Source organism: Thamnophis sirtalis, unplaced genomic scaffold, assembly GCF_051295495.1.
Source record: "Thamnophis sirtalis isolate CommonGarterSnake01/CBP01778 unplaced genomic scaffold, rThaSir2_p1.2 scaffold_1, whole genome shotgun sequence".
Classification (NCBI taxonomy): Eukaryota; Metazoa; Chordata; class Lepidosauria; order Squamata; family Natricidae; genus Thamnophis; species Thamnophis sirtalis.
Genome location: NW_028261381.1, coordinates 48,613,063 through 48,631,070, shown reverse-complemented (window position 1 = coordinate 48,631,070; position 18,008 = coordinate 48,613,063). Strand labels below are relative to the sequence as shown.

The 18,008-nt window shown below is 42.1% G+C and overlaps 1 protein-coding gene across 1 annotated transcript in view; it reads left to right on the top strand.

Moving 5' to 3' along the window:
* The window catches only part of LOC106543204 (TGF-beta receptor type-2), a 52,431-nt gene that overhangs the window by 31,859 nt on the left and 2,564 nt on the right, over positions 1-18,008 (top strand). Inside the window, exons 4-6 of the mRNA XM_087711624.1 lie at positions 2,612-3,423; positions 4,836-4,977; positions 14,189-14,316. Of these exons, the coding sequence (XP_087567750.1) occupies positions 2,612-3,423; positions 4,836-4,977; positions 14,189-14,316 (1,082 nt within the window). The remainder of the gene's footprint in view (positions 1-2,611; positions 3,424-4,835; positions 4,978-14,188; positions 14,317-18,008) is intronic.

The following is an 18,008-nucleotide window of genomic DNA, read 5'->3' as shown; positions in this document are numbered from 1 at the left end:
AAAAATACAGGTAAAATGTTAGGTGGCTGCATTTTCTTTGCACAAAGTTATTCAAACAAATGCTATCAAAACTAAGGTGTAAAAAGTATAGTTAGGGACACACAAAGGAGTTTGGCAGTCTGCCGCTGTTGTCCTGCAGGCAGTTGTTCCAGTTGTTACCTATAAAGGTATTTTTGTTTAGGCTATCTAAACAAAAATAATGCAGCAAATCCATTCAATTATGTGCCATCAAGTTGATGTCAGCTCTTAACAATCATAGAGCAATGGAATCTATCTCTTTCTCTCTCATTCACACACACACAGAGACACACATACACACAGAGTTTCAAATGGATCTCTGTGATGTAAAAGGAGGAGCTTGACCCATTTCAATAACTTCTTTTGTGAGTTCTGTGTTTCCTCAGTGGTGCTTCATGTTATGTATTACAGAAGTGAGCAAAAAATTATCATGGGCGCTATAGGTGATTCAGGAAGTCACAGGGATCAAATGAGCAGTGCAACAATCCTAATCAATAAGGCGTTTTGCTAATTTCAGATATCAAATGAACAGAATTTGACCCAAAGAGCAATTGGACTTTCCAGTTTTTTCTCTGAAGACGTTTTGCTTCTCATCTAAGAAGCTTCTTCAGCTCCAACTGGATGGTGAGGAATGGAAGGACTTATACGAAGCAAAATGTCTTCAAAGAAAAACCGGAAAGTCCAGCTGCTTCTTGAAAAGCACCTTTGGGACAATCATGACCTGGAAGACTGAGCATCTCCTCAGACATTTAATGAACAGAAATGGACTTTTGGGCTTTACAGAATTAGTGTTTTTCTGTCTTATCTTTGATAGCAGGAAGGACTTTAGGAATAGCCCACGAACTCCAGTGGAAAGTAGCCTTTATACCAAACTGATTTCTAGATTTATAAGCTATAGTAGCTAATGAAAGATAGTGATGCCATCATTCCTTGCCTGAATGCAACCTATATATATCATGTCGGGGGGAGGGGAGGGGGAGATTTCTAGCAGAGACCCAGCTTTGAAACCACAAAGAAATATAAGGCGATGTCTTTCTTTCTTTCATTTGTTTTCAAAGAAAGCAGCCTTCCTGAAACTTTTTTAGGCTCATGCAACAATCACTGCTGCAAATTGATGACTTTGCATTTGCAGCCGAAATGTATTTAAACAGTTCCCAGGAGTGATGCAGCCAGCAGGCATTAATTCAGGTTTGCACACTGCAGCCCTGGAAAACACTAAAAAAAGGCTGTTTTCCATCGAATGTCACCCTTTTAGAGATGTTGTCATGCCCATCAGGTAAGTCTATTACCCAAAAAAAGATAGCAGGGGCCTCACACTTTCCAAAACAAACTTAAATGTGCCTCATTTGACGCTCATCTTGTGGTTTGAATTTGGGGTCTTATTTTAGAAACATTCACAGCTTAAGCAGAAATGAACTGCAACAGACTTCCCCCCCCTTTTTTTTTTTCAGAAAGTGCCAAGTCAAACAGCTTAAGGGGTCTAGCTTTCTTACTCCCAGGATCTGAACAGTAAATTTCACCCACTGAAGTCATGCCCTGATGCCTTTAGTTTGAGGGATAGTTTTGAACGACCCATCCTTTGCTAATCTATTGGGCAATAAACAGTCTTGGGATTCAATTTTTTTTACTACCAGTTCTGTGGCCGTGACTTAGTGGGCGTGGTGAGGCTTGGTGGGCATGGCTTGGTGGGTGTGGCATGCTGTAAAATCTCCATTCCCTCCCGATCAGATGGGACTCAGGAGGCAGAGAATAGATGGGGTGGGGCCAGTCAGAGGTGGCATTTTTTGGTTCTCTGAACTACTCAAAATTTCCGCTACCGGTTCTCCAGAACTGGTCAGAACCTGCTGAATAGCACCTCTGGCAAGAAATCCTTGCTTTGAATTTCATGAGTAACAGGTTCACTTTACAACTGTATTGCTAACGTAACAATTGAAGTGATTCATTTAACCACTGTGGCAAGAAAGGTCATAAAATGGGGGGGGGGAGACTCACTTAACAACAATCTGGCTTAGCAATGGAAATGTTGGGCTCAGTTGTGGTCATAAGTGAGAACTACCTGTAATCTTTTTTAAAAGAAAAATAAGAACAAGCACAACAATGAAAAAGTTATACAGCCTCTCCTTCAGGTGATATGGGGAAGGAGCAAGTACCCCTCTCCTCTTTGTGTCGTGCTGAAGACATGGCTGAAGAGGTTGCTAGAGAAGAATGGTGGGGTGGACAGCAGGGAGCTTTTGAGTCCTTCTCAAATCTTCTGCTGCCATGTGAGCAGGAACCCAGAAATCCTTTCCTGTGGTGAAGGCAGGCATAGGCAAAGAAAGGCTCTCCTACGGACAATTGTGCATGACTGATGGAGGAGCAAGTTTTCACCAAAACAATTGAGAGAAAGTTGAACCTCCTGTAGTGAATTCACCATAGGACTGTTGCCTGTATTGGATGCTAAAATTAGGGGACCTCTGGATTGTGGCCCCAAGTCTTGGGCTGAAATGTTTGGTCCCTAAAATGCTATGGGATCCCTGGGGACAGCTGCTCAACGTAACTGCTCTGCATATGTGGAAACGTCCTGGCTAATCTCTGCCTTTTCTTTTCTCCGTAGGATACTCCATGCTACATAGCAAGGAAATCATCCCTGTGGCAGCCATCAGCCTGCTGCCCCCGCTGTTGGTGGCTATCATGATCACCGTGATATTCTATCTCTGCCGAACCCATCGGCAGAAGAGGCTGTCCAAGCAGTGGGCCCAGAAACACACTCAATGCCGTGAGCGGCCTGAATCCAGCAGAGCCGCCACTTATGATGAGATCCTGTCCGTCAAAATAGATCATCATTCTGCTCTCCACCCGGTCTGTGCCGGTAACCTCAACCATATCAACGAACTCCTGCCAGTTGAGTTGGAAGAAAGAGTGGGGAAAGGGCAATTTGCAGAAGTCTGGAAAGCCAAGCTAAAGCATGCATCTTCAGGCAAGCATGAGATAGTGGCCGTGAAGATTTTCCCTTGTGAGGAATTTGCATCCTGGAAAAATGAAAGCCAGATCTTCACGGATGCCAACCTGAAGCACTGCAGCATCCTTCGGTTCCTTTCTGCAGAAGAGAGGCACTCTGGGCTTCAGAAAGAATACTGGCTGATCACTGCCTATCACAGCCAAGGCAATCTTAAAGATTACCTGTCCAGGAATATTCTCAGCTGGAGAGACTTGCAAAAGATGGCAGGTTCCCTCGTGAATGGCGTGACCCACTTGCACAGTGACTACACTGCCGGTGGCAGTCCAAAGATTCCCATTGCCCACCGGGATATCAAAAGCACAAATGTTCTCATTAAGAACAATCAAGAATGCGTGCTCTGTGATTTCGGGATTGCTCTGAGACTGGATCCATCTTTAAGCGTGGGAGATTTTGCTAATAGTGGACAGGTGAGTATTGTAGAACAAAACTAATAGTTTATTTTGCTTGTTGACTCAAGCAAAGAGAGCATTGTGCATTTCTCCAACACACCATGGCCATCACCCACACCTACAGGCTTTCTTGCATTTTTCCACCCCACTTGTTTCTTCACCTGGAATGCAGCCATATGAAAAGAGAAATGAAATCCTGTGTATGCTTTCTTCTGATCAGGAACATGTTCCATGTTGCATGGGAACTCACATATGTAGAACTCTCCATGTTTCGTGTTCTCTTGTGCAAATGTTCATGGTCAGCATGAAGGTATGGCATGCAGTATTAAAATAATTAACGTGGTGCATGCAGGAGTGTTCTTGTTTACAATTTCCCTTGCTTGAAATCAATCCAATGGAAGTCGTACCTGGTAAACCTTTAGATCAGACGTGCTGCTTGACCCTGCATTCATTATGAGCAGTTAAGTCAGTCATAGTTTCCTTATTTTGCATCTGGCTCTACCCATAGTAGCAACATGGTGGTTAGCAATCTTTGCAGAAGGAATGGATTGATTTATCCATTCAAGGTTTTTTTTATTTTTTAATACAAATTATATATATTGTAGGAACAAAGAGGTGTCCAGGTGTTTTTTTTTTACATTCTCTCATTTACATAAGAATGGATTGATCTCTCTCTCTCTCTCTCTCTCTCTCTCTCTCTCTCTCTCTCTCACACACACACACACACACACACACACACACACACACACACACACCAGAGGTGGTATTCAGCAGCTTCTGACCATTTGTGGAGAACCGGTAGTGGAAATTTGAGTAGTTCAGAAAACCAGTAAATATCACTTCTGACTGGCCCCATCTATTCTCTGACTTCCAGCTGATTGGGAGGGAATGGAGATTTGACAGTATCCTTCCCCTGCCATGCCCACCAAGCCACACCCACAAACTGGTAGTAAAAAAATTTGAATCCCACCATTGACACACACACACTTTCTTTATTCAGCACTGGTTCAGAATCATCTTTGTTGATCACTTGGTTAGGATCTCAAACCATGCTATTTTCCAGAACTTTCTTCTTTTTCTGTCTTTTGGAAAAAGCAGCAAAGGTATGGAGAAGCATTTATCAAACCAAAATGAGTACAAATGAGTGTTTCCTGAGGATTTTTTGCATATTCACTACTACTCAAAATTTCAACATAAACGGTTAACATATTCCCTGGGCAAAATTCTGAAGATTCAAGATTGGAGATGTTTTGTATTTTATGATGGTGATTTAAAAGTGTATTTTATTTTGTAGCCAAAGCCTGTGACAAGACATTTCATGTGATGGGATGGATCTGTCATAGCTTTCAGTGTTGCCTTTAAATTAACATGGCTTCTTTCTCACCCTTTCACATGTGTACCTGTTTTAATCTGTATGTGGTTATCATTAGGTGGGCACTGCCAGATACATGGCTCCTGAGGTTTTGGAATCCAGAGTGAACCTTGAAGATCTGGAATCCTTTAAACAAATGGATGTCTATTCTATGGCTCTGGTTTTATGGGAGATAGCCTCCAGGTGTGATGCTATAGGAGGTAAGGCAATCAACATTTCCCAATCATCTTTTTTTGAACCAAAGGAGGGGGATGAATCACCTCTCATTTTCAAATTATTATTGCAATATTGTTTCCATCTACATATTCCAATAAGTATTGGCCAGAGACAGAGGTGGTATTCTACCTGTTCCAACAGGTTCATCCAAACCGGTAGCAGAAATTGTGGGTGGCTCCGCCTACCGACCCCAGCACTATGTCATCCCATTTAGGCACTTATTTTTGCCAAACGTGCTCACATTTGCAAACCTGTAGGGAAAGTAAGTGAATACCACCCTTGGCCGACTAGGCTCGCTGCCTTCGCTTCAACCAGGGATCGACCTCGTCTTTTTCTCTCCTTTTCTTGTCTCCGGATTCTCTACCAGGATGGATCAAGTAGGGATATGTCCTCAGCACCAACCATTCCTCCATCAATGGATAAAGTAGACGGATTTTCTCAGAAGTCCGTCAGAAAAGCCAGGAAGAAGAGGTTGCAAAGCTCCTCCCAGTTTTGGTCTCAGGGCAAGCCTATTGAGTTAACTCCACTGCCTCTGCTAAAAGCTTTACAACCAGCCTTGGGAAATCAACTGGGAGCAGTTGTCCCTGCCCCAATGGAGGCCCTGAAAAGGATTGGAGAAGAAGCTGGGCAGTAGACAAGGAAAAGGAGCAGATCTCCCCTTGATTTGTCTTTTCAACCTTTCTTGAAGCAATCTAAGATTGAGGACTTTATTTTGGCTCGGTCATCTGGTCGGGGAGCTTCTGAGGGCATCGCCCCCCAAGCTGAGAATGAAGACTTACCTGAAACTCCGGCCCCTAACCACCTTGCATGAGCCTACCCTTGTAGAACTTTTGGCTTAGCAATGTTTTCTGGTTGCAGAAACTACAGCGAGCATTCAGCTCCAGCTTGATAGAATAGTAAGTACTTTAAACTACTTAGTCTCCTGGACTACCAGAAGGTGTTCTGGGATGATCGCTTGGCAGTCGGTGGCGGCGACAGTGTGTTCCCTGACAAATTCCAGGAAAAACTTTAATAAAAGCACTGGCCAACAAAATCCTGGTCAATGAAATTCTACCAACAGTCTGAATTCCGCAACCTATGATGTGAATAGCCGCCTGGTCTTACAGCCAAAACAGGTGGCCCTCATCATTAATCCCATTAACGGCAATTTACCTTACTGGAGTTCAATACAGCTGGCGACAGGTCATCTATTAAAGTTACTGGAGCTAAAAGCTGATGATTTGAAGAAGGTCAAACCTTTACTCTCCCCTGAATACTGCACCAGAGTGCTACTTAGTTTTGATAATTCTAACATTCCAAAACTACTGTTCAGAAGAAGATCCTGGTTAAGGTACTTTGGCATTTTGCCAAGAAGAGTCTTCAAAGATATATTGATTAAGCCACTTTTGAGTAGTCGACAACTTGTGAGTGGCAGGAGATTTATTGCCCCCAAAAGATCCTCAGTGGCATATATTAATGAGCCAACTTTGAATGCTATTCCGGATATTGCACCATGTATTAGCTATATACCTACTTCTGCAAAACCCTCAGTTGGCGTTCTCTCAGACGGTAGGCTAACTGCTCCTCCTACAACTGGCCCTTGTAGCACGTAACAACGTATCAGGAAGCTTCCCTTGATTTGATCAGTTGGGAAGAGGTGGCCCCAAAAGAAGTGACATCAGCTCAAGGCACCCAAGGTCTCTTGGTACATGGGTCCCAGGTCAATGTCTCTGGGATTCCACCTATTTTTGGGACTGATCTGTGTCAGGACAGTTTTTGGAACCAGGAGGAGACATGGCTCTTTGGCCCTTTAGTGCGCTTCCTCAATCGGAAAGAGCCCAAATCATAAAGCGTCTGGATGCAGTTAAGTTCAAGCTTTGGAGTCTATCACTCTCTGACAAGGATTCCTTTGGACCTCAGGGATACTGATTTACCAGCGGAAGCTCCATTAGCATTTTCTCCAAAATGTTTAATTCGTAAGTCTGGAGACGCAGGGCTAACTCAAATTTCGCTTGATGATACTGCCGAATACTTTCCAGCTAAGCAACCAGTCAATGCCACAAGTATGAACTGGAGTGCGTTTAAAGTCTTACAGCCCCATGAGCAAGGCTCGCCTCCCCTCTCTTTTCCCCTGCTTTTGCCTCCCAAGAGGATGACCCTGCCATCTAATAATGGATGTATTTTTTTTTTATCCGAAGGGTGTGGTGGAAAAAAATTAACCACACAGAATGACTAGTAAATCCTGTCCCCGTCCCCCCCCCCCCGCATACTCAAGTGCCTTTCGCGGAACATTGCAGGCTGGGGGTGAAGGTGTGGTACTACAGAATTTGCTAACTATATCCATTCATGCGATGTGATCCTGCTCCAGGAGACCTGGGCTTGTGATAAGATATCCTTTTCAGGGTTTACGGCCATTTCGTTGGCCATTATTAGACAATCTATGGCAGGGAGGCCTAAGGGTGGTCTAGCTTGTTTGGTTTCTATTTCTTGGAGACAGTGGAGACAGTGGAACTACCCCCCTGTGGCTCTTTAGTTATGGCGCTTTTAATTAAGAAAGGACACAGCAAACTGCTAGTGTTCAATGTTTATCTTCCTCCGACGAGGAGGCAAACTAAAATCAAGGCTCAATGGGGAACACTGGAGAACTATATTACTTGTATGGAAACTAAATTCCCAGTGTTGTATATCCTTATAGGGGGTGACTTTAATGCCCGTCTGGGAGCTCAAGTCCCCCCAGTGATAGAGGCACTCTACCCCCAAGAAACCCTCCACGCCATAGGTCATCTGACTTCAGCCAGACATTCTAAGGACGAATTAACAATTTTTGCTGGCATTCAGTTAGCCCTTCTAGCAGCCCAACACAAGAAGATAATTCTTAATGGGTGTATGCTAGGTGATCTGGCTGGCAAATCTACTTTTAGTTCCTTACATGGGAGTAATGTTATTGATTTTGGGCTGGTATCTCAACCTTTAAGAGAGGCAGTCTGTGCTTTTTATGTGCCTTACGGAGAGCAGCCACTACCCCCTGGTTACAATTATTGAGCTTTTTTCAAATATACATCTCCCTAGGGGCCCTCAGATATTAGATCCCTATGTGGCCTCGTACAGAAGGAGGATCAAATGGTCTCCCAATACTGAAAAAAAGTTTCACTCCTTTTTATCATCTCCATAGTGTCTCAACTTGTACAATCAGGTACTAGCAAGTAGTGGCTCGGAGATAGTCTTAGCCTTTGAATCACTAATTAACAGTGTCCAAAGGGAGCTTGGAGCTGTCCTTGGGCCGAGTGATCTATATCAATCACAAAGTAATTCTTGGTTTGACAAAGATTGCCTGATGCTTAGGAACCAGATTAAACAGGTTTACTTGCTCTACCACAACTGAGGGGACAAATGCCCACCAGAAGACTACTACCACCTGAAGCGGGAGTACAAAGGATTAATTGCTAAGAAAAAGAAAGCTAAAGAGAAGTGGGATCTACTTCTCCTCTCCATCCAGCAGAAGGACACCTGATTATTTTGGCAAATTGCTGCCAGCTCTTTGCCGAGCCATCAGGAACTCCCTCTCTGCTGTATCTCTAACAGAGACTGGGAAAACCATTTCTTGGCAATTTACCAGGCGTCAGCAAGTTTGACTGTGTCTGACCCACAGCTGTCTCCTGTAGCCCCTGACTGGCAACCTGTGACCCTTGCTGAGATCACCGAGATTATCTCCGAACTCAAGTCAGGCAAAGCTCCTGGCCCTGATGCTATTCCCCCTGATCTGCTAAAATCCAATTCTGAATGGTGGATTCCTCTTTTGGCAAGACTCTTTACGTATATTAATTCCTCTGGCAGGGTACCTACCTCCTGGAGCTTAGCTATTGTGCCATTTTTTAAACGAGGAAATAGAAACAACCCAGCTGACTATCGCCCCATAAGCCTGCTCTCCATTATTGGGAAATTGTATGCTAAATACAATGCGATGCTCTCCATCGCAGACTCCTCACTTGGGTTGAGGAATCCAATATTATTTGTGCCAAACAAATTGGGTTTAAAGCGGTTGTGCCACACTGGATCACTGCTTTGTTCTAGCGCACTTGGTCAACAAATATACTACTATATCAGGTAGCAAACTCTTCACTGCTTTCATCGACCTAAAGTCAGCGTTTGACTCAGTCCCTAGGGGTCTGTTGTGGTCAAAACTGCTTAAAGGTTCTATCGACAGATGTTTGTTGTTCTTAATTAGGTCCTTGTACAATGAGGCCTCCAGCCAGGTCAGGTGTGGTCTGCAGGGAGAACTCTCTAATCCTATCGTGACTGAGAATAGAGTAAGGCAGGGATGCTCCTTTTCTGTTTAATATATTTTTATCTGACCTGGCCGGTTACATTGGACATGTTGAGTCCCACAACCCGAAGCTGACAACTACAAAGATCCTGCTTCTTCTTTACGCTGATGATGCAGTTCTCCTTTCATTGTCAAGGCCAGGACTGAAAAGATTACTTTCTGCATTTGGGTCTTACTATGTTGAAAACCATTTGGCTATTAATTATGATAAATTGAAAATATTAGTGTTTACTAGACCCCAGAAATTGTATAACTGGGATATCAGTGACAATGCTGTTAAGCAGGTTCTCCATTTTAAGTATTTAGGTATTCAATTTCAGAACACCGATGCCTGGACTAGACACCGAACCCAGGCGCAGAACTCAGCCTCCTGTAGTCACCAGCAGATTTTAAGATTCTTTTATACCCAGGGTGGCCAGTTCATTCCTTCTGCCCTACGTATTTACAAAGCCAAAACGTTGGCCCAAACCCTTCACGGTATTCCCATATGGATCCGGGGCGTCAAGGATTGCATTGAAAGAACCCAGGCTGCTTTTCTTAGAAAACTCCCCCTTGTGTTGTCTTGCCGCTTGTGTTGGTTTTACCCTGATGTACCTGGAACTGGGCATTTGATCGGTGGAATGTATGGCCTGGATTAACACCTTTAAATGGTGGTTTCGGGTGCTTTTTCTGGCAGTTCCTGGCAGCTACCTCTCCCTGGCATTTGCGGACTCCCATATTTCTCGCTGCGAGAAAGAGTTGAAGAAACTATATCTGCTAGGTTTTACGGAGGATGTCTTGGGAAATTATGGCCTTAAGGACACCCAATTTAGGGTAGTCCAATGGCTTGTGGACATTGATTTAAAAATATCTACAAGCCAGAGCCAACAAAACTTGCTCCCACTGACTCTCAACCAACTTAATAATTATGGATTGAGGATGGCTTCCTATTTTTATACTTTAACCATTCCCAGGTATAGAAGAGCTTTTTCCCTAGCTCACTTTAATGTCTTGCCTTCAGCACCTTTGGATGGTCGTTTTAAGAGACTCTTGATATGCCCTTGTGACAGAGCCGAGGTTGAAACTGTGGAGCACATCCTTCTATTTTGCCCCATGTATAATGCAGACAGATCTAAGTTACTGTCTCTTCTTGAAATTGTCCCTTCTAGACAGGGACGTGCAGTCAGGGGAGGCAGAGCCTCACCACAGTCATCATGAAAAGAAAAAAAAATACAAAAGGAAAAAGGCTGAGGTAGTTGCTGCCAGAGACACAGTGGATGACTCTGCTTAGTGCTTAACTGTTTAAAAAAGCCTCTAAAAAACTACAGGAGGAGGCGGGAGGTGCCTCATCTAGTCTGACTTTATGATCACTTGAGCAGAGCTAAGCAAGGGTTAAAAGCCGAAAAATTCCTGACGTAATGAGGCACATCGTTCTCCTGCCTCCTGTAGAGGGTGTTTTTTTAGAGGCTTTTTTAAACAGTTAAGCAGAGTCATCCACACGGTGACTCTGTCAGCAACTAGCTCAGCCTTCAGCTCTTGTCTTTTTCCTTTTACATTTTTTTTCTTTTCATGATGGCAGGCAAGAGCAGAGTTGAAATCCTCTCTGAAACAGCTGGAAAAGGCATGTGATTGAATGCAGAGCTACTTTGCCTTTACACACAAACACACACACACACACACACCTGGATAAGAGTATATAAGCCCAGCTTCACTGATTACAAGTTTGAAAAGGCGACGTGGCTCCACCTGCAATCAAAGGCTCGAATCGGAAGGCAGCAGGGGAATGGGGGTGGGGTATGGCAGAGGAGCTGCTTTCAAGCCATTGGAAAATATATCCAATCCAACTTATGTGTTTGTGTTTGTTTGAGACTGGGTGAGTGAGAGAGGGATCCAACTTCTCTGTCTGTTTGAGAGAGGGGGGAGGGAGGGAGAGAGGGAGGAAGAAGGTGGAGGGAGAAGAAAAAGAATGATGGAAAACTTTTTCGTAAAGGAGAAAAACAAATGCTGTCGCTTTAAATCGGAACTGAGCATGCCTGGCTGTGGAATTCTGGGAGTTGAAGTCCACAAGTCTAAAAAAAATTGAAACCCCTGCGTCAGTGCCTCACCAGCCATAAACCTCACCGCACGTCACTGCTTCTAGACCTAATGGCTGTAATTTGTTTGTATATTGCCTTGGAGATGTCTCCTCATACATCACCTCTCAGATTTCCAAATTAGAGGAGAACACTGTAACTTCCCTTAGTTAAGCTTTTGGTGACTGATTGCTATGATGTTATGATCAATTCTCTTATGTCTCTTTTGTAGTGTTTTGGTCTGTGACCATAAATAAATGTGTGTGTGTGTGTGTGTGTGTGAGCGCGCGCGTGCGTGTATATCTGGCCATTAAATTGAAAAGTCACCTACATCCAAGAACCATCAAATCAACATTAGAGTAATGACTGGGTGATCTGGCTCATTGCAATGCATTTTCATGCAATTCATATGGGATCACACTACTTACCTACTATGAAATAATTGTTACCATTACATTATATGAAAATTGTTCTCCACTTTAGTAGAGCTCAGAATTATCTTCGCTGACATATATTAGTCTTAAGACTCATTAAGCTTGGAGAAACAGTCAAGAGGATCAAACAATACTAAATGATGTATTGTTTAAATGATCTCAACAAAAGTGAATGAATAATAATTATTTTGTAGGAACAATAATACTCTCTTACTAATTGCCAAAATGCTTACAATTGGAAATATTCGATCAGATGTGGGGAAAAGAAGGAAGGACAGAAGGAAGGAAGGAAGGAAGGAAGGAAGGAAGGAAGGAAGGAAGGAAGGAAGATAGATTCCAGACTGTAGTTCAAGACTTCTACAACATCACCAGTTCAAGGTGCTGCGGTATCCTGCTGATTTACAATCAAATGCCTTTTTTGGCTTGTTGGCAGCTGTCTGAATCACAAGTAATTGTTCCAAGCAATATTTGACTTCTTTAGCAAGATTTATTGAGACACAATGGATAGGATTATTAAATGAATTTCAGCAACTGAACTATTTCTAAATTAGAATCACATTTCAGAATTCGAAAATACATTTGGATAGAGATATTTTTAGGCTGTTTCTAAATGTGATCCTGTGAAATGGTGATATGCAGTTCATTTCCCCGATAAAGGAGCAGGCTGTTTATCAAAAATTTCTGAATCCTTCTCAGTCTGTGAATCAACCATCACCAGCAGATTATACTTCACCCAGCAATTGTCATATACAATATATGTTAAATAATATAGGAACGAAGACCAAGTTTATCGGTCTGTGGTCAAGGATTCCACTATTTATCTCCCATGACTATTCATGGGAGACTAAAAACTATGTGATAATGCCTCCTATTCTCCATCCTTGCAGGTGGTCCAGAAGGATACCATGACAGCAAAAACTGCAAAAAGGTGTACTGAGAAGGATGTATTCCTATTATCTAAGTCTGTGATGGCAAACCTGTGGGCACGCACACAGTCGCTGGGTGCTCTTATGGTTTTCAGCATGCACATTCATGGTGGCTACCTGTTCTTTGGGTTTCCGAAGTGTGCGTGCACATGCACACATTCATGTTTGGGTACTCAGTGCTGAAAAGGTTTGCCATCACTGTTCTAGGCTCTCACTTGTTATAAAAAAGCCCTGGAGATATCAACTCACTTTACATGCCTCTTAGTCTCAAAAGTCGTTATAAATCTAAATTCACAGCGTATGAGGAATATTCCAGAGGTGGCCTGCAGAGCCCTCTCCGTGGCCATGCGCACCATCACCCAAACTCAGGTCCATCGCGTTTCCGCATGGTGTTTCTTGCCGTTGTTTGCAGGGAAACACAAGTTTCCCTGCAAACAACGAAACAGAAGCTTACAAAAGAAAAAGATCTCACCTCATGCAGAGCTGCTCGTGTTGGGATGCCTCACCTCCCACTGGTCAGCTGGTTTTCGGGTCTCTCTCGAGCATGTGCACATATGTGTGCATGTACACACATGTGTGTGAGCCCACCTTGCAGTTTGGGCATGCGCGCACTGTTTGGGCAGTTGGTGTCTAAAAGGTTTGCCATCACTGATCTGAGTCCTGATGAAGGACACCTACTAAAGTGACAAATTTTGTTTCTGTTCCATGATTAGGCCTGAATCCCGACTAAGGGAGACCTAAACAATTCCTTTCCTCTAGATACCTTTATAAATGGTATATAGGGTTTCCTGCATGAGCAGGGGCAGGACTAGAAGATCTCCAAGGTCCCTTCCAACTCTGTTAATCTGTTAATAGAGTGCCTACCACTTTCTCAACAAACTTCCTCTAAAAGAGAAAATTTCAGACAAGAATAAAGTTGCCAAATAAGCCGCTATCAAGACATGGAATCTTCAGGAGAGGGCATCCCCACCAGTGGTGGGTAACTACCGGTTTAGACCGGTTCGGCCGAACCGGTAGTAGCTTGGCGGCGTGGGTCGCTGGAACCGGCAGTGACCCAGGCCTGCCACACCCCTGAACTGGTTCTCCCATCTTGTTTTTGGCTTTGGCGCATGCACAGAGCAATTTTCATTGTACTGCGCATGTGCATGCAGCGCGCATGAAGCAGCTGCCTGAACCCACCACTGACCCCTACCTCCTTTTTCTGAGAAGCAGGTACAAGTTTCTTCCTCCGAGGACAAATCATTGCTTCCTGAATCCAGCTGCACATATTCTACCCGGTTATAGGAAGAAACCAGCAGGAACATGGACTTAGCTATGCAGGTGGCAAAGCCCACATATTTAATTGGTTGATTTATTTGCAGCCGCTTGGTAGCATCTAAACATTGAACCAATAAGCACACAGGAAATAAGCATGCAAGGCTTTCCCTCCCTGTATTTGATTTGCAGCAATGCCATATTTGTGATTTCTTCCACTATTGTAGAGGTGAAGAATTACGAACCACCCTTCGGATCAAAGGTCCGGGAACGGCCTTGTATGGAAGTTATGAGAGATATTGTGCTTTATGGTCGAGAACGACCAGAGATACCAACTAACTGGTTGGCCCACCAGGTGAGTTCTCAAGCTATTCCAGACCAATGTGATGTCTGTATTGCTAATTTTGATAGAATTATTAAAAGATAGTAATGGGGAGTCCGCCGGTAGAATCCTTTCTTTGGTTGAATGTCCACCTTCTTGTAACTAAGAAGATCAATTATTTTATAACTAAAATAATTAGTTATAATTATTTATAACTGTATAATTAATTACAAAGTAATTATATGATTAATTACTTTGAGATTATATTACTCATAGTTAATTCTTTCCAAAGGCAATCTGATTTAACTATCAAAGAGCTTTTTTGGTGCCTTTTTCCTTTCCCTTCAATACAGCAGCCATTCCAATGCCAGCAGAAACAAGCAATGCATCATAGAACCAATTTGTTTAATTTTTCTTTCAAAAGAAAGAAAATCTCTCTTAAAATATAAATCTGCTTGGAGTAACATTAATTTTAATAACCTCAGTCTTGGCCCACCGGTTTGATGGAATTTTAATCCATCTATTAATAGCCATATCAATCTTATCTATAACATTAACCATATTACTTTCCATTTGTTTTGAAATGTTTTTGCGATATGTGATCCTAATTATTTAATATAGTCTGTACAGAAAGCAAAAGCCAACATCTTACAGTGATCTATCACATAGCAAAGAAACTAACGTATTTTTCAGAGTATAAGACGCACCTTCCCCCCCCAAAAGAGAGAGTGAAAATGTGGGTGCATCTTATGCACCAAATATAGCCCCCACCACCACCAGAGGCCAAAAATGCAAGCCATGGAGGCAGCAATGGTCTGTGGCAATCCCTGAAGCCTGGAATAGCTGATTGGGGGCAATCAGGCAGTCCGATCCACGGCCAATCAGTTGTGCTGAATCAGGCTGCAATAAGTGCTGAAGCTGACCTGGCTGGTCAGAATTTGCAGCAGTAATCACATTCAGAAAGCACACACAAGTAACTGATTCAGCAGGATTGAAAATAATAATAATATACATTACATTACCAAAAACAGGTTTTCCAAGGTAGCAGTAAATACAAGCAAAACGCAAGCAGTTTCACTTTCAATTCTCTGCTAAGCCAGGCTCCTTCCGGTCTCCTTGGTGCTCACACAGCAAATTTCAGAGTCCAAATAGCCCTCATTGGCTGACTTAGTTGCTATGCCTATTCATTGGCTGACCTTGTTATCATGTGTCAGCTGAATACCATTGATGCTGGTAGACAGAGGCAGAATGTTTTTTCTTCTTATTTTCCTCCCCCAAAACTAAAGCACGTCTTAAACTCCGGAGCATCTTATTCTCCGAAAAATACAGTAAATTAATTTTTCTAATTAATTTATAACCTGAATATTTACCAAATTGTTGAAATATCTGCATCAAGTTGGGCAATGAAATAATTATCCAATGTATATATGCTGGTCTTGTTGTATTCGTGTCTTTTCCCATCGAGGTCTCATTCACCATCTTCAGGCTGGTGTTTTCGGCTTAAATTTTGATACATATATATATCGAGCTAAGGCAAGTGATGTATTTATCTTTTAAAAATAAAAATTAAGTCTTATCCTTAAGCTTGGCACTAATACAGAAGTATTTTATTATCTTCCTCCAATATTTTTTTAACTTCCCAATCCAGTCTATAGCCTTAGGAATTTATGGTAATTTGTTAAGTAATAGTTCACCAGGTTTAACTGCACCTATCTCTTTGAAGAACAGCTGATTGGTTGGACACTGCAATAGTTTTTCCAACCTTCCATAGTTGACTGTCCTCCATGCTATGGGTAGAGCTGTTGGTGGGTGTCTTTTTGGGAAGGGCTGGTATTTCAGGTGCTGCAAGGCAACTGAATCCAAGTGAAAAACAAATTTTGCAAGAATTTGAGACAAGATGGGAGAACTGAAACATTTAGAAAACCCTAAGAGGATATTCCATTTTTTTGAATACTCACTTTTTATAGCTATTTTTCTACTTGTAGAGGGAAAAAAGGTTTATATCTACTACCCTCTGGGCTCAATGTTTTAAAACCCAGGTGGGCATTCAGAACACCCATTTTCAGTTGAAGTTAATGGAATCCACTGTACATCTTTCAGTTTCAATAGATGCACCAAATGCAATACTGGATGAAATTGTGTTGTCAGGAAATAACCCTTAATTTGACTGTCCAAAGGAACAAAATAGGGAATTTTGGACATTGCAAAATGATACTTCAGTAAATGTGCGTAGCCTTTGTTTCAGCTTATCTGAAGTTATGCTAACATTATTTTAAAACATGAAATGATAAAAGCTGCAAGCAGGTTCTGTTTTTTAACAATCATCTGGAATCTGTCATCTGGGGCACCTTAACTTACAAATAAAATACAGTATTAACGCTTACAAAAATGGCAGCATCAGATTTAGTGGATTCCTACTATGCATTCAGAAAGTCTTCAAGACTCCCTTCACTTTTGTCAATTTTGTTATACTGATCCTACAGTTGTTGAAATTCCTTTTCTCATTAATCTATACATAGTACCCCCCAAAAGAAAAAAGAAAAACCAGAAATATGCCATTGTGATATTTGTTTTTGTTTTTTTAATAAATTTAGACATTTCTAAACTTGTTTTCACTGGTGTACTCAGTGTAGATTAATGAGAGAAAAAAAGATTTTCAACAATTATAGAATCGACTTGCAGTATAACAAAATTGACAAAAGTGAAGAGGGTCTGAATACTGTTTGAATGCATTGTATCTGCAATGTTCAACCTGGGTATAATCCAAGTGGGAAAAACACTGTCTATCCTGATAGTAGGATATGGGTAAGTTGGCCGGACATCACAGTGGGAAGGTTGAATATGCGGCTATTGTCTTTGGCAGGAACTTAGGATAGTTTGAGTCTGTGTTCAGCAAGCAAAATAAAGAAGTACAGTTTAAAAGGGAAGAAAATGGAAAACTTGCCTTGCTTCTAATAACTGATTAAGAGACACCTTTGCTACCATTCTCTGATTCTGATATGTAACTGCAGGAATAAAATAATCCATATCATTTCATCATCTGGGCTAAATGTTTTGTAAAAATTCTATCCTAAAATTAGCTATTAGTACAGACTTCTTTTTTAAAGCTGGAGTGCAGAATTCTGTGGGGAACAGTTACTGGTAGTTATTTCGTTTTTTAATTTTTCTGTTCTTTCAAAACAATCTTCTCTTTCCATCACTTCCCGCCCCGCCCCCCAGTAGGAACTAGTAGAGTCCCTTCAGGCAACCAAAGATTTGAAACGCAAAGGAAGCCCCCAGGCACCTACGAATTAACGTTTGGATGCCTTTAAAGATTCGCCTTTCTGCTTCATCAGCTATTTGCCTGCTGAATTTTAAATTTTTGCTAATACATAAGTGTCCCTTACTTCATCTCTGTCCACTTTCGCTACTTTTTTCTTCCCTTCTCAGTGCAACCACCCTTTTCCATTTTCATGCTTTCTACTACTATTAGGAGGAGGAAGCAGAGTGAAAGCCTGTTTTGTGTGTTAGAGGGAGAACAGTTGATATATGCATGTGATTTTATCAGGCAGATTATTTTACAGAGGCACACAATGGTTAGGGCATCAGGTTATAAACTTGGAAGACTTTCATTTCTAGCCCCACTTTAGGCACGAAATCTTGGCAAGAAAATTGCAGGGACTAGTCCAGTCAGTTACTAGGAGTCCACATGGATTCGAAAGCACAAAATAATGTATAGGTTATAA